At 43.3% G+C, this 26,637-nt stretch overlaps 1 protein-coding gene and 1 long non-coding RNA gene across 4 annotated transcripts in view; one reads left to right on the top strand and one right to left on the bottom strand.

The window, feature by feature from the left end:
- fscn1a (fascin actin-bundling protein 1a) overlaps positions 1-25,760 on the bottom strand; it is a 31,521-nt gene extending 5,761 nt beyond the window's left edge. The window contains exons 1-2 of the mRNA XM_049561382.1: positions 24,694-25,760; positions 3,071-3,227 (exon numbers count right to left, since the gene is read on the bottom strand). Of these exons, the coding sequence (XP_049417339.1) occupies positions 3,071-3,227; positions 24,694-25,534 (998 nt within the window). The 5' untranslated portion in view covers positions 25,535-25,760. The remainder of the gene's footprint in view (positions 1-3,070; positions 3,228-24,693) is intronic.
- LOC125879475 (uncharacterized) overlaps positions 1-26,637 on the top strand; it is a 73,687-nt gene that overhangs the window by 16,457 nt on the left and 30,593 nt on the right. For all 3 annotated transcript variants that reach the window (XR_007447945.1, XR_007447944.1, XR_007447946.1), the window contains exons 3-5: positions 11,254-11,363; positions 17,418-17,517; positions 23,573-23,706. This is a non-coding gene — a long non-coding RNA (uncharacterized LOC125879475). The remainder of the gene's footprint in view (positions 1-11,253; positions 11,364-17,417; positions 17,518-23,572; positions 23,707-26,637) is intronic.

Genomic DNA, 26,637 nt, shown 5'->3' with positions numbered 1-26,637 from the left:
GATAGGTAGGGTCAAGGTAGAGGGATAAGCTTCACTTGTAGTCTTTGGTTAAGTTGAATCAAATTCTTAGTTAATCCTTTCACTTGGCACAGAGTAGAGTTTTATTCTCTCACACTGCCGTCACATTCTGCTTTGCTATCTTTCATTAGAGAGGCTCTGAAGCATTCTCCAAAATGTTTCCTCAAACCTCGGAAAGAGGACTTCACTTAGTGGGAGCAAAGATTTTTGTGGTCTAATCTGTGAGGAGAGTCAAATGTCAAGAATGTGATGAAGGAATTCGGTGGACTTCCTGCGGAGTGCTCTGCAGTGTCGATGACTGTCTCTGCTCTTATCTTTAAAAAATGGAGCGGTGTTAACTCGGGACATGTGCTTCTCTGACCGCTCTCACACTGGACTTTTGTTGCATCACTTCTTTATCTTCTTCATGACTCTACATCCATAAAAACACTGAGGTATTCAAAATAAGGGTCTTCTTTACAGGAACAGTTCACCCCAAAATCAAAAACACATTTTCCCTCTTACCTGTACTGCTATTCATCAGTCTAGACTGTTTTGGTGTGAGTTGCCGAGTGTTGGAGATATTGGCTGTAGAGATGTCTGCCTTCTCTCCAGTATAATGGAACTAGATGGCACTCAGCTTGTGGTGCTCAAAGCACCAAAAAAGTAAAACTGAACAACAATATCTGTTTCCAGAAATGATGATCCTGTTACTCAAGATAATCCACAGACCTTGTTTTGACCAGTTTTATGTAGGAACTATTTTCTCCCAACCAAACTACACCCACCAACTGTATCAGCGTGCAAAAGGAAGCGTGCATCTACTGCTAGCTCTCCATGTTGCCTACATATTTGAAGGGGTGAGACGACTAATGTAGCCAGTGACTACTGTTGTGATAATTGAAGCGTTGTACAAATAAACGTGTGTATTTTTCATTACCACTACACTGTTATCAGATATAAACAATCAGCTTTTTTATTTGGTTAACTGACCCTTCGTTAAGCCCCGCCCCCCTTAGTTACTGTTGCCACGTCCGTCAAGCTGTCGCTCCTAGCATAAGAAATGTGGAGTTTTCCGCGATATCACTGAGAGATATTCCGAAGCATATAACATCAAATTTCTGGAAAAACTGTTCGGAGATATCAGAGAGAAGCCGACAGTAAGGTCTTCAATATGCATGTGAGAGCTACATTCACAATATCATCTGCTGGCGGAGTATAAATCACGAGAACATTAAAATAGAGGGAAAAGCTCACCAGTTGCAATGCAAGCGTCAGGCACCCCACGTCTTGAACAAAGAATGTTCTTACACAGCAGGGTAAGTCAATATATGGTTTAAATTTAAGTTAATGTTGAGTTATGTTCCCTCCTTGGGGCAGACAAAGAGAGAGCAGCTAGCACACAAAGCTAGCATTAGCTAACAGTTAGCATCTTAACTTTGAACAAACATAGGTGTTTTTATTGAGCTTTGCTGGATTCAGCTGTTTGTGTGGTCTTCCACACTGTTTTAGCCATATCTTCCTTGGGTCTTGGGCTTGGGGAAAGGGAAAAATTTAACACCACCTTCGACACTTTTTGGATATCAGGTGTCGGACTTGAAGGTAACGTTACCATATGCATGCCGCTTCGGCATATTAGCTTCTGCTGAAAGCTTGACGTTAGCTACACACGGTTGCTAACGTAGGATTGGACAGTGACTGATTAAGGGAGAGACTTAGCGAAGGGTCAATTCTGTAATAATTTGGTACCGAACAAAATGCTAACATTAGCTTGCTAACTAAAAATTAATTTATTAATTATTAATTTATTTCGGTTGAGAGAATCCCTTCATTTTCTAAACTTCTAAACTTTTATTGTGAAACATTTGCAGGAACTTGTAGAGGATTCAGTGACTTGCACAGTTTGCATGCTGTACTTCAAATGTAGCTCCTGCCACCTGGTTGCGCTTTGTACGTAACTACTATAACATTTCAGCTGGCACATGAACAGACACAGTGACTGAAATAATAGTAAAAGTAATAAAAATAGGACAATAATAACCCAATGTCATGAAAGAAGACTGGGGATAATTGGTCGTGGACTATCGTGTAGTGTGTCATGTCTGTTGGCTAAGTCACGGCATGATTTTATGACTCCACAATCGCCTAATGTGACATAGAGACTGTCGTAACAGACAAAAATGTCGTGTAGTGTGAACCAGGCATTGTAGTAGAAAATCTCAGTATTATATTTGTGGTCAGATGTTTGACAAGTTGTAATTATTCCCAAAATGTGGAAGCTATCATTAACACAGTATATCAGGTGGCGATAAAGCCAGCCATATTATGAAAGCACTTTTGTGACATTTGTTTGTCACAAATAGGTCATGATTTCTGGAAAGAGAAACTGATGTTGAGTTTTTCAAACATACCTTTTTGGCGCTTTGATCACCACAAGCCAAGTGCCATCTAGTTCTGTTATATTGGAGAGAAGGCAAACATCTCTACGGCTGATATCTCCAACACTCTGCAACTCACACCGAATCAATCTAGACTGATAAATAGCACTACAGGTAAGAGGAAAAATATGTATTTGTGATTTTGTGGTGAACTGTCCCTTTAAAGAAAACAAGAAAAGTCTGAGATTCTACTCCTGAATCTGTCAGGGGCCTCACAGGGAAATCATCCATGAGCAAAGGGTGAAAGGTCAAAGGTCAGAGGTTAACAGCCCGCACTCTGGCCGGGCAGAGCCACTGCACATAAAAGAAAATCACTCTCCACAGGTTGAGGTTGAGCACAGATGCACTTAATCTCCCACAAGATGCCACAGCCATGAGATGAGGTCACTCACTCTTCACCTCCCACACACGTCATCCACCCCTCACTGCGCGCACACACACATACACACAAATCTCCTTTGTCATGTCACAGCTCACATTACTGGAACTACAGACTAAGAGCTGTGACGGACCAGTATCAGGTTCTCTGTGATCACTCACACACAGATTGGAACAGGTGTGGTGAATTTAAAGTTTCAGATGTGTATCTAACGGAGTAGAAAAGAAGAGACATGACAGTGATGTGTGATGCGTACTTGGTGGAGGCAGTGCACTGCAGGCCACCATTGGCAGTCAGGGTCCAGTATTTCCCAGCAGCGGTCCGGAATGCGCACTTCCTGTTTTCACGGCAAATCTCCACCTGGAACACTTCCTGGTCGCCCTCCTCATCCTGATTGGCTGACAGGTCCATACCTGGGTGGGGTCGGACAGTTGGGGGAGAGGGTTTAGCTAAAATACAGGCCAGTGGGTCAGTCGTTAACGCACATGTGAGGGCTGCAAATAGCCGCAGAGGATGACCATTACCTACAAACAGTCCACACACACACCAACACAGAGTGAGGTATAAACGGCTTCTAACACACACGCCCACACACATCCTCTGGTCAGGATCAGACATGTTAAATGAGCAACATCAGACGGGTTTGGATTAGTGAAGGATTTCACACAGCTGCACACCCACACATACATCTGTCACAGTCCAGACAGACCCCTCTACAGTTCAAAGGATTAGTCGTCATGGTGGACGGTCACTCAACACAGAAGAAAACACACACGAGGCCACATGAGTCTTCACCTCACTGGCATCTACCATGGATAAAGACTGCAACAGCTAGAACTGGAACAGTTGATCAATGAACAGAAAATGTATCTATAACTATTTTGATAATCAATTATTGACTTAATTTATTAAGCAACAGGACTGAAGAGTCTGCAGCCATGCCAGTGGCTCTGTGAGGCTGTACTTAGACACAGCAGTGCTTTGAGCTAAACACTGACGTCAGCATGCTGATGTCATCAGGTGTCATCCTCCTGGCACCATTGGGCTATTCTCATGCACTGCTTGTATGTATACGTACGAAAACAAATTCATATAACCCACAAAATCGTGAAGGCTGTGACCACATGACGAACGCGCTGACAACTAAAGAAGGAAGCAGTATGAAGAGCAAAAGAGCATTAAGTATGTAATAGAATGTTAAGTACGTAACCTGACGATGGCCAACTATGCTTCACATCCTAAACCTAATGAACATGACTTTACTGTCCTAAACTTAACTTGAATAACTCTACTTTAAGTACTTCACATATTGAGACCCATAGAAATTACACAATCATTAAAACCACTAGGAGCAACCAAAGGCTGTTGAACATGTACTTCTTAAAACTGTCTTAAAAGTGTAACAGTAGCATCCAACAAGGAGGGTCATGATGTACGGTTATTGTCGATAATAACTGTGGTATTTATTTCTGTAGTTATCACGATAATATTGTTATTGTGAGCTCTCTTGGCCACGATATCTGTGAAGTGATCTGTCGTCTTGTCAAGCCCACATCCAACATTATGGCTCTACTTTGTTGCAATCTTAGCAAAGGAATTAACATTTGCACCTACAGTAACTCTACATGAGTTTACTTTCTAAATCTAACTTACATAACTTTACGTAAAGTTAGTAAGTTCACCTTTACTACCTTACGTGACTACACCCAACTATGATTCTTTTTCTAAACTTAACCTAAGCAGGGGGATTACTAATTTGTTAGATATCATATGAACTGTTGAATGGGGATACGTAGGCACCATAGAAATTTAATGGCAATTCAGTCAGTAGTTGTTGAGATATGTCAGTCTGACCGAAATTCCCTGGCAAAAGATGTCAAACACTTGGACTCTAGCTCCTCAAATAAAAAGGTTTGCTGCTTATCTGTCTCTTATATCACTTGAAATTGAATATTTTGGGGTTTTTAAGTGCTGGTCAAACAAAAACAAGCAATTAGAAGATGTCCGCTTCGGCGCTAGGATACTGTGAGAAGAAGCTTTTTGCCAGTAATTGACAGGACAGTTGTTATTGTGAAGGGGGGTTTAAAATGCTGCAAAGGCTCATAGGTTCCAATCAAACCCGCGGCCGCTGCAGCAAGGACAAGGCCTTTGTACCTGGGTCACCTGCCCTACCAGGTGAGCTAATGGGCACCCTGCAAAAGGCTTTTTTAACTATTTTCTGACACTTTATAGGCAAAATGTTTAGCTGATGATTTACCAGGTCATATCTAAATCCGGCGCTGTTGGCAGCGGGGTGTGTGTCATAGGAGTGTTGGATTATGTTGGATTATATAGCAGTGACCTCCATATCACCTTCTGATGCCTCTGTGCCTCTAAATAGTGGAAGAGTAACTGTACATTTCTCTTTAAATATGTAAAAACTCCTGTTAGCATGGTTAAAGCCAGCGTTATTTTGGCCACATCCGCCATTGACGCCTCATTTGTGACGCCTCACAAAGGAGACAACGGCCCAAAACTCATCCTGGTTACACATCAACGCTGAAAACAGTTTCTGAAAAATATCATGCTGGAAAAAGTTTTACAAAAGGTTTGTCTCCAGTGAAATAAAACGCAGTTTGCATGTGGACAAAAGACCAAAACGCACAGAAAAAGCAGTTTTAAAAATACGCGTGTACGGCTTAAATCTGTAGGCAAAAACGCTGATGTGCACGTCTGTGCTCGTATGTCTGTGTGTGTGTCCATCAACCTGACTGTATGTGTACAGAACGCCAGACCTCATTAAAATCACATCAAGCCATCTGAAGCACTTACGAGCAACAAAGAGGTAAACAAACATGAGAGAACTATAGGATGGAGACATACATGACTCTCCAGTGCACTACTCCGCTCACACTCACTTCATGCAGCACAAAGCGTGCTATTGTATATGATGAGGTCACAGCGTGGATGGACCTGTAGCCAGAGGGCTGCACAGAGAGAGATGGACTGTCTGTTGGACTGCTGTGTAAATGTGTGCAGAGCGAGACAGTCGGGGAGAGAAAGAGAGATGTGTTCGAGAAAACAAACCAGCACACTCATGTGTTCCCCATCCGTCTCCCTTTTCATGTGTGACGCCCTCCCCCACTCCATCTCAGTTTTACCCATGTTGTCTTGTTCTCTCACAGCCTCACAACTGGCTGCAGTGGTCTCGTAAAATATGTTAAAATCTGCCTGAAAATGCTGTTAAACAATAAATAATATCATCATGTGGGTCAAAAAATGGAAGTAGGCTTTTTCTTTTGCTAGAGGCAGGGTTGCATAATTTTTGGGGATAGCAGGGGAGTGTTTAATCTTTGTTTTCTCACCCCAGATTTATAGAAAAAAAGATTACATGCTGTAAATGATGGCTTTAGTGTGTGCAATGATTCATATATGCATGTTTGCCATAAGCAGAGGACAAGAATCCTATGTGTTTGATGTTCAGTCATAATGAAATGGTAGCTCGTACACACTGGGGGTGTTTTTGTCGTGTGATTAAGGTCGAGTCCACACGGACGGCAGTATTTTTGTAAACAGGGTTTTCCCTCTTTCGTTCTCAAAAAAAAAATCCCACCCACACACAATGTTAAGTACCGTATATTTATGTGTATGTGTTTATGTGTAAACATGTAATATGTCATGTTAGTAAGGGTAGAATCAGCACTATTTTGGTCACGTCAGCCATGGCACGAAATGCTGTCTCATTTGTGACGCATCACAAAGAAGATAACAGTGCACACTCTGTCGTTACAAGCCAGACCTGTTTTACCTGTCTACAAGTCAACACTGACAAGAGTTTCTAACGGTCTTCTAACTGGGTTTCTGACAAAAGGTTTGTTTTTAGTGACTTAGTTTTGGAGAAGCCAGGGGTGGACTCAAACACTACTGATGCCTCACAGAAAGCCCATCACTAAAGCAGCTCTGTCTTTTAATATCCGTATCTAATGTCACACCAGGCGATGGACAGTGGTTACTAGCATTGTCACCTCACAGCAAGAGGGTTCCTGGTTTGAACCCCAGGGTGGGGGAGCCCTTCTGGGTGGAGTTTAATTATTCTCCCCATGTCAGTGTTGGTTTCCTCCAGGTACTCCAGCTTCCTCCCACAGTCCAAAGACATGAAGGTTAATTGGTTACTCTAAATTGTCCGTAGGTGTGAATGTGAGTGTGAATGGTTGTCTGTCTCTATAGGCCCGTTTCCACTGAAGAAGTTCCTGGTACTATTTCGGGGGCAGGAACTACTACAGGAACGTCCTCTCGCTCGGCCCTCTCAATCGCCGTGAGAGAGTACTGAGAGAGCGGAGTAGGAGGAAGGTTCCTGTAAAGTTACTGGGCTCTGTATGTGATGTAATCGTTGGGTGACCATTTTGACCGGGGCGACGTAGGGGCGTAGGGATGCCGTTAGCCATTAGCGGTGTCTGTAATAACTCTGGTCACGGTCCGTGAAAAAAAAACTTTATCCAGCGGATGTCTTAGTTACAACATGATTAACCTAACTGGAGTAGTTTCATGTCGTATCCGACAATGGGAGGCTTTAAACAGATGACGTCCTGATGTTAGCTTTGTTGCTGCTGTTAGCTGTCCCTGTCAGCTGATGCTTTCTAGACATCGTGATTTCCCAAAACTGAATAAATACCACACATAGCAACACAAACTGCTTTGCTAGCTCAATCATGTTGTAACTAAGATATCCGCTGGAAAAAAAAAAATTTTCACGGACCATTTATTGAGTTATTAGAGACGCCGCTAACAGCTAACGGTTAGGCCATCTAATCTGCGATAACCATGTTGTTAATTACAAAACGTCACATTCCGCCTTGAGTATATCCAATCAGCACCAAGTAATCCCCAAGCCCCAGCCAGGAGTTTCTCTGGGCCGTTCTGAGTACCTATTCTGAGGCAGGGACTTGTTTAGCCCCTGTAAAAGTTCCAGAACTCTGTCCTTCGGGGGTGGTTCCTGTGGTGGAGACACGCACCAACGGCCCCGGCCCCGTAAAATTACCCCGAAGTTCCTGCGGTGGAAACGGGCCTTATGTGTCAGCCCTGTGATAGTCTGGTGACCTGTCTAGGGTATACCCTGCCTCTCACCCAGTGTCAGCTGGGATAGGCTCCATGAGGATCGATTCACTCTTGGAGCCAGCCCAAAGTGGTTATTCGAGGAACTACAGTTTTTGGCACCTCTGTGTTGGCTTCATTTTTCAGCCCCGGAGGCTGCCGCTTGATTGCAATCAAGGATGTGGTTGCATGTTTTGCAAATTTACATCATTGCCAGTATGAATAGTTTTGATTCAAAGTATTTGACGGCAACTATTTTGCATTTTCGTGTTATTTATTCATCTTGCCCAGCTATGTAAGGTCCTTTAGAAGTAGAAGAGTCTCGAGGAACCTTTAAGGGTTCCTCCACAATGGCAATGGCGAGGAACCTCTGAGAAAGCTTCTTAAAGTACTCTCTTTGTGGGGTTTGGGGTTCAGTTTTAAACTCAACCTTGATCTAATCCCTACTCATCATATTTTGCTGCTTGGGCTTAAGCCCCTGGCATTACTAAATTCGGAGGCAGCCATTTGCATTACATCTTGATGCAGAAGAGGTTAGGTTTAGGCAACAAAATGACTAAGTTGTGATTAGGAAAAGATTGCAGATGTTGCACATGGCTTTGAGTGGCACAGCTGCTGCAGTTGATGTTGTTTGTTGGTCTTGAACTCAGGTTTTCTAGGTATTTGTTGGACGCAAAGGGGTAGAGGTAGTTGATGAGGTGGGTGTGCTACTCGGTAGATGGGAAGGTTACCTAGGAGGAAGTGGGTACACTCTCCTATATATTCTGGCTTTTTGGCTGATAGGTGAGTATACTGTAACTGGCCAGAAAAAGAGGTGAGTATACCCCGTATACCTGTGTACACCCTCCACTACACCACTGGTTGGACCCATATTTCAAGCTGAGGGTCCAAAGAAAATATTAATGACTCCCTGGAGTGCTTTACCTTTTCAAAAACGTCAAACAAAGTTCAGCTCTGCTCCCCAGTCCTATAACTTTCATGCAGTCCCCGACAGTTTCACAATAACCTCGGCTGGTATTCCTTTTACCTTTAACACAACACAATACAAGCTGTGCGCTGTTTGTCTCTAACTGAAGCCAGAGATGTACTTTTCATTAAAAGAAAAGTATTACGTCAGGTCGTTATCACCAAAGAATTACTGCTCGTATTTCGTGTCTGAAAAAAAAGAAAGAATTACGTATCACTCCTCTCCTGCAGAGTGCCCGCTAAAGTCAACTCAGGAACTCTGGCCTCTGCGGAAAGATTGAATTTCTGCAGAAATATGTGGGGATGCACACGTACGAATGCAACACACACACACACACACACACACACACACACACACACACACAGATGATTGAGAGGGAAAATATAAGTGACCATAATGGGAACCACATGGTGCAGGGGGGCAAACAAGATGAAATGTAAGTTTAGCTCCAACAGACAGGGAGGGTTTAGAGGAACACATTAGAGGAGGGGCAGAGGAGGAAAAAATGAGGAGAAAAGAGGGTCGGCCTCTGCTCGCCTCCACGATCATCAGTCACTTCTGAGCTCTCCTTTAATCCTCGCTGCTTCCTGCTCGGCCAACACATTCACTCCTCGGTACAGTAGCACAGGAGAGAACATTTATTACTGTGACAGGAGGGAGAGGAAACCATCTGCTGCACACTTCTACCCACTAGAAACTTATTGCGGGATTACTGAGTCACCTACGTCATGAGTTAGCTTATTCCAAAAAAATGTTCATTCAGATGTTAGCAGTTTATCAGTCAAGGACTTTGAGTCATGATATACAACAATAAACGGCTCAAAGTCCATAATAACTTAATTCAAAAAAGTTATAAGCTCACTCTGAGGAGGAAAAACACTTTATATAAATACAATCTAAACTAGAGGAACGACCAAGGCTGCACAAGAACCACTAAATTTGCTGCACTAATTCAAATTGAACTGCGGTAGTTCAAAAAAATATACAAAATATAAAAAAAAACAATTCACTGTTTATAAGGGGTGTTACGACCTGGCAACCAGCGATGAGTCCATCAAGTTACTGGTTGAATCAAATGTCAAACTTTCATGATAACACTTAATTGCACAGACACAACTTGGACACACATCCATCATATACTGCGTCTTATATAACATGTTAATTAGTGAGCTTTAGAGTAGGGTTGGGTACTGTTCACATTTGAACCGTCGGTACTTCACTTTCTCTGAAGTAACATAAATGTAATTTCTGAACAAGCTGCAGGGTTGACGGAGTAGAGTCAAAAGTAGTTCTGCTCTCTGCACTTTTCTAATCACACACAAAGCTAATCATCTGTCTGTCTGCCTGCTAGCAATGATACGAGCCAATTAATAGACCAGGCGCTGAAAGTACTGCAGTTTTGGCTCGATGGGAAGCTGACAGTGAGGCCTTGGAGCGCCAAGACTGACTTCCAGGCTTTGCAGCACTTCTGCCTCCTGTCTAAACCTGGTATTCTCACCCAGATGCGCTCTCAAGATTTAATGCAATTCAGTCTGTACCCATATGTGCCAAGTCCAGAACCCAACCTCACTTTAGACTCGCTGTTTCCCTGTTTCCAGTCTTTATGCTAAGCTAAGCTAACATTAGCTGCTGACTGTAGCTTTATATTCATCACACAGACATGAGAGTGATTGTGAGAGTAACTTTGGGCAAGAAAGAAACAGGCATATTTTGGGACGACCTCTAGCTCAGCAGGTGGAGTGTGCGCCCCATGTAGGCAAAGTCTTTTGCAGCAACCTGGGTTCGATTCCAACCTGCAGCTCCGTCTTTATTCAGCTTTCCTGTCAATGTCCCACTATGCTGGTGAAAGGGAAAAGGGCCCAAAAGTAATCTTAAAGAAAAGGGCGTATTTCCCAAATTGTCAAACTATTCTTTTTTTTGTCCGTTTTCTAAAAATGCTAACTATACCTGAGACACTCTGGCCCGACAGAGCCACTAACTCATCCTAAAATAACGTGATTTGTGCAGGATAAATACTTTCAGCTCTCAAGACTAAAGTTAGGTAAATACTTAATATTTCTGGCATGAAACTGTCTTCCATCCGGCCATCTTGTTACCGGCTTCTTCTTTGGTTACGTTTTTAATGCTATTCAACTTGCGGGTCAAAGCCCAGGGTGAAACCTGCGGAGCATTTGGGTCCGATTGACTCAATACATACAGTGAGTGAAACTGCACTCCCTTTAGCGTATTTCTCAATGACAGGTTTGATGAGTGGTGGAGGTTGCCTGATATCAAACCAAACCGTCAACTCATTACACTGCGTTTCTATCTTCAGTCTGATGTGGCGTTCATCAGCTGATTTCCTCTGCCTATCCTGCATCGGTAACGTGAAAATTATTTTGTGTATCCATCTTGTCGTTCAGATCTGCTGTGGATCCTTCCTTGGCCGATGCTACACCCTTCAACTAAGTTTCATGGAAATCAAGCCATCAGTTTTTCCGTAATCCTGCCGACAAACCAACAAAAGTAAGAGGTAACGAAACATCTCTCTTACGTCTCCTTTATTTTTCTTTGCTCAGACTGCGTTAAAGTCAACTGTCACTGTAAAATCAAATATTTGAATAAATGTAAACCCTGTATAAAAAACACAAATCCACACTAAAGTCCGTCATCATCCTGACAGGTAGTTTCTCACGTGTGATGAAAGGAAAAAACAACATGAATTTCACTATATGAAAATAAACCAGACACCCTTTTACATGCTTTTACATACTGTTTCCTCTCCCGCTGAGCTGGTTTGAATAAATGATTCCCAAAAAATCTCTTGATTTGAATTTATGTGGTTGAGTCTTTTCAGAGCTGTCACAGAGGTTTTTTTTTTACTCCTGTCAATATTTACAATCCTGAATCCTTTGAGGGAATTAGCATATTTGACTAGTCTGTAGGTTTGAGGAAGTGTTTGTCTCTTTTCGCTGCAGTCACAGGGCTTAATGTCTCATCTTTCAACACACACACACTGGCCAAGTTATCACAAGGAAAGAAAAATACTGGTGGGTACACACACACACGAAAAAACAAGACTGACAGAGACAAAACAGTCACTCTGAGGCCTGCAGAGCCTCCTGCCGTGACCCAGAGAGAGGCCGCGGCTGCCTGTCAGAGTTCATCAATGTGTCTGTGTGTGTGTTATGTACCCAGATACGTCTGTACTGATCACTGTGAAGCTCACAGGGTTAATGGAGGAGGAGGGAAGAGGGTCACTTACACACACACACTCAGAGTCCCTCTTCAGCAGACCACACCAAAAGAAGTGACCACACATCCAGAATCCACCCAAACCACACCAAACACACACACACACACACACACTCTTGAAAACAACCCCTTTATCTTTCTGTCCACCCCACCCACCACATTCAGCCTGATGGCGGCAGGCACAGATTGTTGGCCTCGGTTACTGTGAGCCAGCAGCACCGGAGGCCTGCTGTGAACGCACGCGATTGTATCAAGTGTGTGTGTGTGTCTGTCTGTGTTTGTGTGTGTGTGTCCTATTGTTCAGCAGGCCTGACCGAGGAGGCAACCAGCTGGGGCACAAACAGGGAGGCAGATCGTCGGCCTTTGTTCTGATCCAAACACACACACACACACACACACACACATGCAGAGCACAACCAGCCAGCCAGCCTACACACTGAATACTGTAACATCTCTGCTCATACAGTACACACAAACTGAACACACACCACTCCAATACTTCCTCTAACAAATGCAAAAAAAACAAGGTCAGACATGCGAGACATGGTATTGCGCCCGGGGATGTCCCAAATTTTTTGGTAAATTGATTTCAACCTCATTCTGTGTTCAGTGTGTTGCAAAACATCGACTGAAGAACAGTTGGAGTTAGAGGACATTAAAGGGTAACTTTGGTGTTTGGACCCTGTTTTCCTGTGTTTTTGTGTCTCAGTGACTAATGGGAACAAATATTTCTTAAACTGGTCCAGTATAGAGAGAGCCCGCTGCAGCTGGCAGACGCGAAACAGGCTGAGGGCAAGTGTGCATCCTCAATAGGTCCACTAAAAGTGCTTCTTTTTTGCCACTGACAGGTTCAGGCTGTAATTCAAAGGGCTCATGTGTGCTCAGTGTTAGATACGGACACCAACAGAGCCTTCTATCCGTGCTCTGCATCATTTTGTCCATATCTGTTCATGCTTTCTGAAAGCTTACAGATACAAATGAAATGGAGCAGTACTGTCGGAGATCATGGAGGCGGTGTAGCGTAATTCAAGCGAGACATGGCCGTAGGAGATAAGGAAGAAAAAAATGAGATTATAAACAAAATGAATTGGTTATATGTAATAATATATAGTGAAAAGAATTCTCCTTCCACATGTCGGGATGTATATAATGGCCACACTGACCGCTACCTACAACACTATCTCAGTTAAAAGTACAATATCATGACCTCCTCCATTGTTGCCTCGTTTGTTGTTGTGTGAAACTTTTGGCTCTGTCCGGTGGTGCCATTTATTCACTGTATTGATGCCATCATTAAGGACGCATAAAAGTATGAGGACAGTGATGTTAATGTTTGAAATGGAGTACAAATGAGCCTTAAGTGCTAACAACATTATGGTTAAGATTCCTACAGAGATAGACTTTTTGTTAAAGAGTAAGATCCTTTTTGTTTGACCAGAAACAGCCCCAAATCGCCATCGCCAAACTCACAAGACTCCATTTAAATAAACAGTAGTTAACATGGTAAAACACTCTTAAATCAAAACAAAAACAAAATAAAACTCATTAAAACCATTTTGGTTTGTCGCTCCATTAATTCACCCAGTTGGATGTGAAAATATGTTGGCCCTATACATGCTAAAATTACAGAGGGCTTGGCAGGGACGGAGCACCTACCACCTACATTCTTAAACCAGCCGAGTTGCAGGTGACACCATCAGCCGGCTTGAGTCGAGCTCAGACTGGCCAGTTTGCACCGCTGCAACTTTTCCCTGCAACGTTCTAAAATGGTTTCGTCTCATTGCAAATCTTTGGTCTGAACTGGGCTTAATGGGAACAGCCAGCCCCACAATCACCATCACCAATTCACCAGACTCCATTAAAACAATCAGTAATTTTAGCATGTGTAGAACCAACATATTGTAACATTGAACTGGGTGAATTAATGATTTATTTCAACCAAACCAGAGATGGTAACTGTTGGAACAGTGTAAAGATGAACCAAGATGTTTTTTCACTAAGTTTCATTTTGTCTCTGTCGACTCTGAATGAAGTGTATTCCACAAAGATAAAATTACGGTTTATTTCAATGGCCTCTGGTTAGGTGATTGTGATTTCAGGGCTGTTTCTGGTTAAACAAGAAGGATCTTACTCTTAAAAAACATCTATGACTGTAGGAATCATTTCCATAATGTTGACAGACACTTTTTATGACAGTCTAAGCCTGTCAAGCTCTTTAAGTGGTCATAAACTGATGGTACGAATGTACCCAGAGAGGTAACATTGCAGCCTGCAGCACTCTCTCTTAATATTGAACCAATGTCAAACAATGTTGTCCCAACTGGTAACACAGAAACATGGGAAAATAAGGTCCAGGTTGAAAAATACCAAAGTTGCCCTTTAATGTGGAGACACACCCAGAGCAGAGCAGAATGACACACTGGAGAACAGCTTAACTCTAACCTATAATAAAGCAGATGACATTAAGGAGCAGAGACTCCCTGGTGCTCTGCAGTCGACGTGAGGCAACTCCCCTAGCATGCTCCCAGCACACACACATAATGACATAAAACACACAAACAAACCGAGGGTCTATAAACACATTAAAGCAACAGCGTGTCGCAGCCAGTGAACGCTACCAAGGATGCATGAATTTATGCCTCCCCTCTTTTTTCCGCTGTCGGGTAAATGTGAGCGTGTTGATGTGTCGTGGATGGAGCAACTCGTCACCCTTTACCCTGCAGGGATTAACTCACACCAGCCAAGGTCGGGGCTGCGTGTCTCATGTCTCATTTCCTGCCAGCGGGAGGCTGAAGGATACAGAAAGGGTGTCAGGGCTGAATCATGGCCAGACACAACACGAAGCCTCAGTTTCTGTCTCCTTTCACCACACACACATAACACAATACATGATTCATGACTGCTTTTGACTCTGGTTTTATGTGATTATTGTTTTTCAACATTTTGGAGAGCTTTCACTGGAGTCTGCAAAAGTTTTATACCTTGAGCTGGTTTCTAACATTCTTCTGAACAAAAGTCAGCTGTTAAAGAATAGTTAAACATTTTAGAAAATGTGCTCATTCACCTTTTCACTAAGAGTTAGATGAGAAGCTAGATACCACTCCGCCAGCTACAGCCAGCAGCCATCAAAACCTCAGAAAGTAAGTGTTTCTGGCCAAGAAATAGTCCTGCATGGTGGTTTTGGTAGAGCAGACAGAGCCATGCTAGCTGTTTGACAGTGTTGTAAATATGAAGATAAAGCCAGCAGCTGGTTAGCTTAGATTAACATAAAGACTGAAAACAGGGGGAAGCAGCTTTTTGCTAAGCTAGGTAAAGCTAACTGGCTACCATTTGTTGGACAAACAAATATCTGTCCGGTAAATGTTAAGCTACAGCTAGCCGCTGGTTAGCCTAGCTTAGCATAACGACTGTCAACAGGGGCAAACAGCTAGCTGGGCACTGTCCAAAGCACCACCAATGCTATATACTCACTCATCAACACATTATATCTTGCTAAGCTAAGCTAAGGTAAGCTAAGCTAATTGACTGTAGCTTCATATTAAACAAACATATATTGCTCTAGAAGTATGATGGTGCATCCAGGAGCTGGTTAGCTTAGCTTAGCATAAAGGCTGGAAACAGTGGGAAACAAATACAAATTAGACAAACTAGATATCAGATGTTAATTTGTGAGCTTTAAAAGGTGCTTGTAGGCAGATTTTATTACATTTGGACAGAGCCAGGCCAGCTACTTCCTCTCATTTTCAGTCTTTATGCTAAGCAAAGCTAATTGACTGTAGCTTTATAATGAATGGACTAATATTTGTCCAGCAAATATGAAGGTATATCCAAGAGCTGGTTAGCTTAGCTTAGCATAAAGACTGGAAACGGTTACAGCGTAGACAAACTAGATACAAGATGTTAATTTGTGAGCTTTAAAGGTGCTGGTAGGCAGATTTTGTTACCTGTGGATAGAGCCAGGCCAGCCATTTCCCCCTATTTTCAGTCTTTATACTAAGCTAATTGGCTAATGTAGTAGTCTATCAATCTTACCATCTAACTAGTCTATTTCTCCAGTGTCAAACAGTTTCTTTAAAAATGTGACCCAGTGCCCTTTATTGGCATTTTATATCTTTTCGTGTGGCTTTAGTCATGTTTTATAGGACTCAGTGGGGCCTCATACATTCATACCAAGTCTTGTAAAGCCAGTTTCCAGTCACTAGACAGGAGGTTAATTACAGGATGTGACCAAAAAACAATGACAATGCACTGCCTTATTACCATATCATCAGTGGTAAATATTTGACACGAAAAATACCCCCGTCTCAACAGGGTCACACTCCAGAGACACAATTATAGGTGCTAAAACCAATGAAAACCCACAGGATTTATATCTCCGCGTCACCCTGCTCTTGCTTTCTTGTACCCAGAGACAGAGAGGACCACCAGTCAGCACTCAGCGGTCACACCAGTAGCAAACAGGATATGATGGCTTATCATCCATTTAGCTGACAAACCAACCAGCGCTCACTCTTCACTTACACTCGCATTTTAGGGCAGAACAGGCCACTTAAAGGCCATTGAGCTCCAGGCTAACTGACTGATAATGGTGTCTCAGTCCATATGAAGGTCGTTAACTGTCTCTCAGGGAATTTGTGACCATCTCTAGTTCAGGGAAGAGGAGAGTGGACGTTATGGTCAGGAAACACAGGGTCAGATTAATTTTATGAATTATGAATGCACAATTTGGAGGACAGCAGAAGCAGAACAACTGTTGTAACATGCATCTTGTATTTCTGTGACTTGTTTCTGGTGGCTTAAGACTGAATAGGCCTGAATTATTAAATGGCTTTGGTTGAAATTCAAAGAAGAATCAAACATCATAGCATCATGCAACTGGAACACGTGAAGTAATGTGACCATGCTGGCAAACAAAAAGCCTCCTTTATGGTTATTAGTAAATCAGGAAAATAAAGAAGCAGCGGTGACAGATGTGAGTAGAAGAACAAATAAATAAATGACAATGGATGGAACAAATGCCCAATAATGAATTCCACATGATTTCTATGAAGCAGTTTGGATTCACAACAACAAACACACAACTCGTGACGGACTATAATGAGCTCAGAATATTTGACTCGCTGATATTTGATATATTTCAATTATTTAACCTAATTTAAGTCAGCTGGATTCTAAACTGAGCTACATAAACAGAAAGTTTGTCATTGTTGTTCAACATGGGTTTTACTTTTGTAGTTTGGGTAAAGAATGTCATGAGAACCGATAAATCTGACCCACTTTTATGCCACAATTCTGAGAATATGACAGTTCTTGTTCTTCTCCACTACTATAGGTACAAGAGATGCATTTCTTCTGGACCTGACAGTGCAACATATACAACTACAACTGTTCTGGTCTGGTGTTAAATGCCAAAGGAAGAAGAGCAGTAAATAGTAAGTGGACCTGCACTTGCATAGCGCCTTTCTAGTCATCCGACCATTCGACACGCTTTTTACACTACGAGTCCATTCACCCATTCATACAAACATTCATACATTGGTGACCGAGGCTACCGTACAAGGTGCCACCTGCTACTCAGTTTTTAACATACTAGTACACCAATGGAACAGCTATTGGGAGCAATTTGGGGTTTGGTATCTTGCTCAAGACTGGAGGAGCCGAGGATCTAGTGGACGACCTGCTCTACCTCCTGAGCCACAGCCGCCTACGTCTACCAGCATGGAACAACATGTGGAAGATGGCGACAAGTGAAGCTGCAGTGACAGCTCTGCCTCGACTCGTTGAAAAGAAAGCGTTTTTTCCCTGAGGCCAGCGTGTCGAAGTAGGGTGTCGAAGAACTGAGCGTCTATTCTGTGCTGAGCGTTGCACTTTTGGCTTTTTTCCTGATGGCTAAGAGTTGGCAAATGCTCAACATTGGGTGAAACATTTCGCTCCTCACTGTCACTGTTAACCTAGCCATCCAATGACAATGGAGGAGGAGGCGGGACAAATACCACAAAGACCACACGTGACATCTGACATGTACATGTGCCGAACAACAACCAGAGAAAAGAAACATCTTAATATAGTGTAGGCTGTATATTAATATGTTTCCTAACCCACAAAATCTCATGAACCTAGGATGAATAACGGCATTTAAAATTAATTTCTAAGTTCACCGTTTTGTTTTTTACTGTGATATTGAATTGGGTGTCGGAATTGCAGAAATTTGCTGACATTGTATAGGGAACTACATTTCTGGTATTGTGACCTGCCTAGTTTTGGTTGTCATGCAACACATGCACAGCAAAGTTCATGAGAACAAACACTACTGAGGATAAGAGATGTTTTAATCTTCCAAATAAGAGGTTTAAAACTCATCTGACTGCTCAGTTTTCCCCTATGAACTCCAAGTTAAAGATCAAATAAGTAAAAACAATTACATTTTTTAATTTCAGGAAGAGTTACATGTGAACAAATACATTTAAATGTCAGAAACAAGCATGTCCCAACATTTCTGACAGACTCATTCCTCCATCTAATGAAAGGATGTTTAAACTGGATTTGATCTTGGACTTGGTCACCAAACCAACAGTTTTGATTGGACAAAGCAGCTTTTTGGACTGACCCACTTCAGCTCTCTCCCACCGAAAAACCTTCGGCTGCTAATGAAAGCCAGCCAACTTCAGCTGCCATCTTGGCTGAGGGTCTGCCCAGCGAATAGCCGCGGCAGAGAGGAGCTACGAGCAGCTGTCGGTTTATAAAAACATCTGGAGCCAGTTTAATTCCACTCAGCATTTAATCCACATCACAATGATCCAGTTGTTGGAGGGCTGAACGTGGTCTTCCTCTGCAGATTCAGACCTCCTGCTCATTTTGAAAAAGATTTGAGCTGCAGGGTGGCAGACAGAGCAGCGAGGACACGGCTTCAACTGCACAAGAACCCTGAGCATGGCATCATATCAGCCACTGACCTCTGATTAGGGATACGTCAATACAACGTTACAAATCATTCAGCAGTACTAATTCCCCCTCCTTACAGTCTTCTGGTTTGCTGCTTCCTGTTTGGTACCAGAGAGAGTGCAGCTATTGGCTGCAGACAATGTTCACACCATTGAACTTCACTGTTTGTGTGAGCCGAGACCAAAAAGTTACGATCATATTAAACATGTTTGACTTTCTCAGAGCATCAAGATGAGAAAAAGACTGAATTCAGACAGCTCAGACTGAGTTTTATCACCACCCGAATGGCTCCCGCAGGAGAAACAGTATTGCCAAAACTGTACAGTTAGACTTCTACGGTCATATCACCCAACCTTAGTCACAAACCTAATGTTTTTACAAGTGGGTTCTTGTTCTGTTTGTATCACAATCATGTATCGTGTTTCATGCACACAAGGATCACATGAGCGCATGCAAAACATTCCTGCAAACAGTTGAACACCAATCCTCTAGGCGAAAACTGGCATCAGTAATATGGACAGAAATGTAATACCACAACAAAGGAGAGAGGGAAAAGATTGCAAGCTCGTAAACAATCCAGGATTTTTTAAATATTATTTTTAGACTCTTTTTTTTGCCTTTATTAAACAATAGAGAGATAGACATGAATCATCTTCTAACTCAGCCAATGTGGGTGCTTGCTCAACCAGGTGAGCTACCAAGAGAACCCCAACAATGCAGGATTCTACAAAAAAAAACATTTACAAACCGAAATGCAGGAAGGAATTGCACTCAACATGTTTGCTATGCGAGGATATAGTTGTCACAATACTGGATTTTCTAACTTTGATACAATACCGTGAAAAATGTCAATATCTGACCCCATTTTTTGATGCCACAGCACAACAGCGACAACTTTTCTTTTCATGGTTAGTAGCATATAACACCAAACTATTATCCTTGAAATTCCAGAGACATTTAACAGCCTCACATCAGCTCAAAGACGACTTCTTAACTATTTCCTTATGTCAGCTAAGACATGCTTTCTGATGTTGTGGAAGGGTACAAACATCCCTAATGTGAATATGTGGCTTGATGAAGTTGCCAGTAATCTTGAGATGGAGAGGATCAGATATATTAGACATGAGCAAGTGAATTGTTTTGATGCCATCTGGCAACCTTTTATTAAATATCTGGAGAAGATAACAGTGTGATGCCATTTGCAGATTCTTGTCACCAGTTTAATGCAGGATCCTTCCATTTTGTGATGGGTGTCTAGGTTGGGTGTTTTGTAAATACACTAATTATAGCTATATTGCATTTATTATTTACCAATAAGTTCTTAATTTGTATATGCTTACTTACGATCTGTGCACACTGACACCACTCTCAATAAAAGCTTTAACTACTAGTAGCAGAGAACACTGGGACCACTGTTGTAAATATTAACAACAAGAGAAAGCGTGATGCATTTTGAGAAACACTGAATGTAAAGACAACTTTTGTTTTCAAGAAAGCTCCACAGGCACCTTTAATGTGGGTCATTATCATGGCCGATACACGACCTACGTAGTAAGATCAGTATCAGCACAGATACCTGTCCGGTGTGTTGGATTGGTATGTTTCTATCTCTAAGGAGGAAACACACACATGAGCATTTCCCTCTAAGCGTCAATAAAGCACCCAGAGCTACAGCTGATGATTTTTATTGTTCTGTCTACTGGCTATTAAAGTTAGCAAAGCCAGAGTCGAGCTGAATTTTCTTGCTTTAACAGGACAATTTTACAGAGATTACTCCTAAATAGATGTAATAATCTTGGATGTTTTTATGTAGTGTGAGTATTTGCGCTTGTGTAAGCAGGATGCTGCTGGGACATTTCTCTCAATTGAATTTCCCGTAATAAAAAGACATAATCTGGTCTCACAGACAGCAATCACATTTTTCACTAGGGGGATTATTAAAGTGCAATTCATGCTCTCATTACAGACGACGTCATCATCTAATTCCAACAGATCCCTTTAAAATCGCCCACATTAATAGTGTTTTCATGACCCTTTTTATTCAACCTCCACCTGTAAAACTGGCCTCCATTTTGTGTCCAACTGAGCTCTACTTCTGGAGGAAAAAAGGAGTAACAGCTGACAACCCAAAAAGGTGGATAAATATCCCCTCATCATATAAACAAAGCCAGGAGGCAGAACAAACAGGCTCAGGGTGTGACGGAGACACAGGAGCGGAAAATAAAAGAATAGACGGGTCATACTTTATGAGGAGAGGAGGCAAAACCACTAAACCCCACAAAATACTGAGACGCTAAATATAGATTTAAAGAGCATCAATTAGAATATTCCTATCATTCATTATGGCAGACGTCAGCGCCACAGTCTCTCTGCTTTCTCAGAGCGCGTATGATTTTTGTGCTGACTCAAAGAGGTTTTTAGAGCGTGATTCACACTTCTCACTGGAACCTTACATTTAAGAGCAGCGGTGAAATTCAAGGATTCATACACTGACAGAAGGTGGTTATCTATTTAGACACACATCACCATGAGGGATGTCACCGGTAATGACCTCAGACAGGAGCAGCAGCAGCCAGGCCTGAAGGCTGGGGGAGGAGGCAGGAGGTGGAGGAGACGTGAAGGGAGGATGGGAGAGAAGAAGAGGAAATGATGAAAGAGATGTTTAAAAAAGGAGAAGGGAGGCACAGCATGTGAAGAGGTGAAAGGAGGTGATGGCGAGGAGGAGATGGAAAAAGTAAGGAGGGGTTGAGGTAAGGAAAGGAAGGAAGAAGGTGGAGGACATGTTTGTATCTGTGCCCACTCTGACAGCTGAAAACCAGACACACATGGACAAAATTAGCTCTCACAAACATAACACTGAACAATGTGGAAAAAGAAGATTAACCAGTTAAAGGAGACCTATTATGCTTTGTGTCTTATAGTGTAACAGTGACACACGTTCATATCAAACATGTCCAAATTTTCAAATAATGAGGTGAAATGTCTGAGCAAAAACCTCAGACTCCAGTCCGCTCTGAATACTCCCTTTCCAATGCTTTTTCCACTCTGGGTGCAGTCATGAGGGCCGAATTGTTTCATATTGTCATCTGCTCCTGGCACGCCACTGCAGGTGTTTACATTACCTCGCCTACGCTGCTACATGAAGCTACATGTTAACATCAGGGACGCTTATGCTGCGAAGTTTTCCCTGATTACGGATCATGTTCAGTTGTGCTGAGTTTTTGTGGTAGAAAGTGCTGCTAATCTCCATTATAGTCATTCCCTGTCTGCAAGTACACTGCTAATGTACAATTAGCTACATGCTAACTTTAGGAAAACATGTAAACTTAGTTTCCAGTGTAAATTTTTCCTCTGATTTCAGATCACATTCCTGCTGAAACACGTTCAGTTGTGTTTCAAAGCTTTTATTGGTGATCTTTCATGATAGAAAGTGCCACTGTTCTCTGTTACAGTCATTCCCTGGCTGCAAGTACACTGCTACATGTAGCCAAATGCTAATGTCAGGGACACATCTTGTCTGCTGATGTAACTTTCTCACCGATTTCATATCGTTGACTGCTAGAACATGTCTGCTTTTGTTTAGAAGCTTTTATTGGTGATTTTTATATTAGAAAATGCCGCTATTCTCTGTTATGGTCATTGTCTGTCTGAAAGTACACTGCTACAGTACGTAGAGCTACATGCTAACATCAGGGAAATGTGTAAACTTGGTTGCCAATGTTGTAAATTTCTTCCGGATTTCAGATCACATTCTTTTGGTTTAGGTGCTTTACTTGGTGATTTTTCTTGAGAAAAAGTGCCACGATTCTTTGTTGCACTCATTCCCTGGGTGCAAGTACACTGCTACTTGTAGCAACATGCTAACATCACTAAAACATGTAAACTCGGTTGCCAGTGTGGTACATTTCTCCCTGATCTGGGATCATATTCCTGCTGGAACATGTCCGGTTGTGTATGAGAAGCCTTTAATGGTGATTTTTCATAAGAACAGTGCTGCTATTATCTACAGTCATTCACCGGGTGTGAGTACACTGCTAACATACATGCAGCTACATGCTAACACCAGGGAAACATGTAAACTTGTTTGCTGATGTTAATTTCTCCCCAATTTCAGATCATATTCTTGCTGGACCATGTCAGGTTGTGTTGAGAGAAGTTTATTGGTGATTTTTAATGGGAGAAAGTGTTGCTATAGACATGGTCATTCGCCGTAGCTACATGTTAACATCAGAGAAACATTTTGGCTGCTGATGTTGTAAAATTTCTCACTGATTTAGGGTCACTGACTGCCGGAACATGTCCACTTTTATTAAGAAGCTTCTATAGAAAGTGCTGCTATTCTCCGTCACAATCATTCCCTGGCTGCAAGTACACTGCTACATGTAGCTACATGCTAACATCAGGGAAACATGTAAACTTCGTTGCGGATGTGGTAAATTTCTCCCCAATTTCAGATTGTTATCCAACAGGAACTTGTCCAGCTGTTTTTAGAAGCTTTTATCTTTGGTTTTTCACTTTAGAAAGTGCCGCTATTCTCTGTTACAGTCATTCTACAGCTTCAATGACGGTGCAGAGATGCCAAGATTCGGAAGACCTGGAATTGCTGACCAATCGGAGCAGACTGGGCTTTTACAAGAGGAGGGCTTTAAGAGACTAAAACAGAGCATTTCAGACAGAAGGTGAGTACAAGTGTTCGAGCACAGATTGTATAGGGAAAGAAAAGGTTAAAGACCATTAAAGCATGTAAAAATATTTTGGTAGAAACACAAAAAACAAGCATGAACCTGGAAATGAGCAATATGTGAACTATATGAGGAACCATGAATCTGTTTGAAGAGTTCATTTTGGGTTGCCATGACATCAGGCCTGTGTGACTAATGATAGATGTTGTATTCAGTAGCTCATTAGTGTTAATGATGATGACTAACATCTGACTGAGAGAACAACAGTCCAAGGGACGTGCTTCAATACAGATTATGGGACGATAAACTTTAAAACAAACTGAATTTTCCCTCCTAATTTTAGTAAATATTTTGCAGCTTTTGAGACATTACACATGCACCCTTCCTCTCCTCTATGTGTGAAGCTGCTCTGCTCTGTGCCAGCTCAGCCTCTCGCCAGTTTAAGGCTGTTTTACATCTGAATGATGGCACACGCTCAAATGATGCTGTATGTGTGTTCACAAGGCCGAGGACTCTTTTGTTAACAGTCCTTTCATGTGTGTGTCTGTAAAATGCACTGAAACACTCACAGCTAACATGAACAACACTCAGTGTGCCTTTATTGAGTCACATTTTTATTCTGTGGGTTTTCCCCTGCACGTCAGTATATTACAGGCCCACAGTGTTTTGGAGTTTGAATGATTAATAGCCTATAGACACATATAAGGAACTGGACTGTGGTCAGACAAGCTGATGTTTAGCATGTGCAAATACACTCACAGAGGTGTGTTGTGTGGGTCATTAACATGCCCTATATCATACATTTTAGGGTGTGTGTGTGTGTGTGTGTGTGTGTGTGGGCTGCAGGGGGGATGCAGGCTGACATTCCATCACTTTAACCCTTCATCTGCCAGAGGATGAGATACCAACACACTCTCACTCTCACACACACCCTTAGGAGCACCGGGCCACTCATACACACACACACCGGGTCACCACACCCACCTTGCCGGGTGGAGACGTTCCTCTCGTTGGCAGCGGTGAGCACGACCTGCGGGTGGCTCTGCTCCAGCACGAACAGCTCATCCTTGCCCACGCGCATGCTCTTACCGGACTTCATGGTACCGGAGGGCCCGGAGGGCGCCAGGTACCTGCCGCTACAGTCCCTGAACGCCACCTTGCCGGAGCGGAACTCCAGCGTGTAGCCCGTGCTCTTGTCCGTGGTGGCGACCAGCGCGCCGTCGTTCCTCAGGAACCGGTTGTCGGAGGTCTGCAGGTGGTAGCGCTGCTCGCGGAACACCAGCGTGATCATGGAGTCCACCCCCCACGGGACGTCCCGGTCGATGGCGATCTCGTCCACCTTGCCGCTCAGGTGCGCGTACCGCTTGCGCGTCATGCTGAAGATGTTCACCTGCGGGTGCATGGCGATGTGCACGCTCCATTTCTCCGCCACGGACGCGGTCTGCGCGAAGCAGATGATCCGGTCCTCGGTGCCGCCCAGGTAGCGGCCATGCGGCTCGGACTGCAGGGACCAGCGACCGTCATCATGAGCGGTGATGATGAACCGGCACTCCGGGCCCGGGGTCTCGCTGTCTCCGGTGACGTTCCCGTCTTTATCGGCGGCGATGTACCGGCCCAGATGTGACTTGAGGTGGAACACGTTCCCGCTGGACTCGTCGCCGCTCTGCTCCAGGGTCCAGATCTGCTTCTTCTTCATGCTCGAGGCGGAGGCGTTGATTTTGAAGCCGAAGGTCTCTGCCGTTAGGTATTTGTTCCCGCAGTTGATGAGACCGAACTGGATCTGCAGCATGTCGCTGGTTCCGTTAGTCGCGCCGTTGGTTGTCATCGTCGGTTCTGTGCGCTCGAGCCTCGGACCGGACCGGTTCTGTCTGAGAGGGATGGGGGGGCGGTTCTGCTGTAGTGAGCTCGCGGCTGAAAGGGTGGGATGCTGTGCTGCCTCGCGTGCTTCTCTTTGTTTGGGGAGTGTGTGTGTGTGTGTGGCTGAGAGGGAGTCTGTGAGCGCGCGCCACCGGTCCTCAGTGCTCTGCCTGTCTCAGCAGCGCGAGCCCGCCGCCACAGCTGCAGCCTATATAACCATCTGTGACGTTGTGCTGCTGGCCACGCCTCCTCAGATGGACAGAAATCTGTGATATGAACTTTTATTTCTATTTTTCCTCTGCTGGTGTGTCCAAAATCTTGTCCTCTGTCTGTCATTGTTAGTCAAAATAGTGTGTGTGTGCAGACAAGGGCGTAGGTTTTGTTCAACATTTGGGGGGGGGGACACATTTGAAAAGGATGGATGAGTGTCCCTCGCCAACACATAATTCCCTGCATTCTGTCAAATTTTATGCACAATTTTGTGCCCTTTCTGCATCAGTTTATGGTGAAAATGTCTAATTTTGTCAAAATAAAAGTCCTCTTCTGCTTTCGAGTTTTTACAGGGGCAGGCAACACACATGCCGTAAACATTGAGGGGGACGTGTCTCCTGCGTCCCCCCCACTAAATGTATTCCTACGTATGCAGAGAAATGAAGAAAGGCTGCAACTAAGGGTGCTGTCAGACGAGCCCGGTCTCACTCCGAAGTCATTGAAATCCGGCACTTGGCAGTGACTTGCAGCGTCAGAAACCAACGACAAAAGGCATCCTGTAACTTCGGCATATTACGCAGCCAGTTGCCGTTATTGTTTAATGGCACCCAGCCGTGTCAGGGGGAAATGCAGCGGGACAAGGATGAAAGTTAAGGAGGCGAGAGTCCGACTGGGTTGAGTGGGAGGGTCCACTCGTGTTCTCACGGCAGCATTTACAAGCAGACCAGATCAAATGCCTTGTGTGAGAAAGCTGTTCTTGATTGGTCAGAATTTCCATGTGGGAAAAATCCAGGAAGTAAAGCAAACGTTGAAGAAGAGTACACTTGCAAGATAAATGTGACACTTTCTAATGTCACAATG

The sequence above is a fragment of the Epinephelus fuscoguttatus genome, linkage group LG19 (assembly GCF_011397635.1).
Source record: "Epinephelus fuscoguttatus linkage group LG19, E.fuscoguttatus.final_Chr_v1".
In the NCBI taxonomy this organism is placed as follows: Eukaryota; Metazoa; Chordata; class Actinopteri; order Perciformes; family Serranidae; genus Epinephelus; species Epinephelus fuscoguttatus.
The sequence above is the reverse complement of the archived record's forward strand: the minus strand, read 5'-3'. Positions and strand labels throughout refer to the sequence as shown.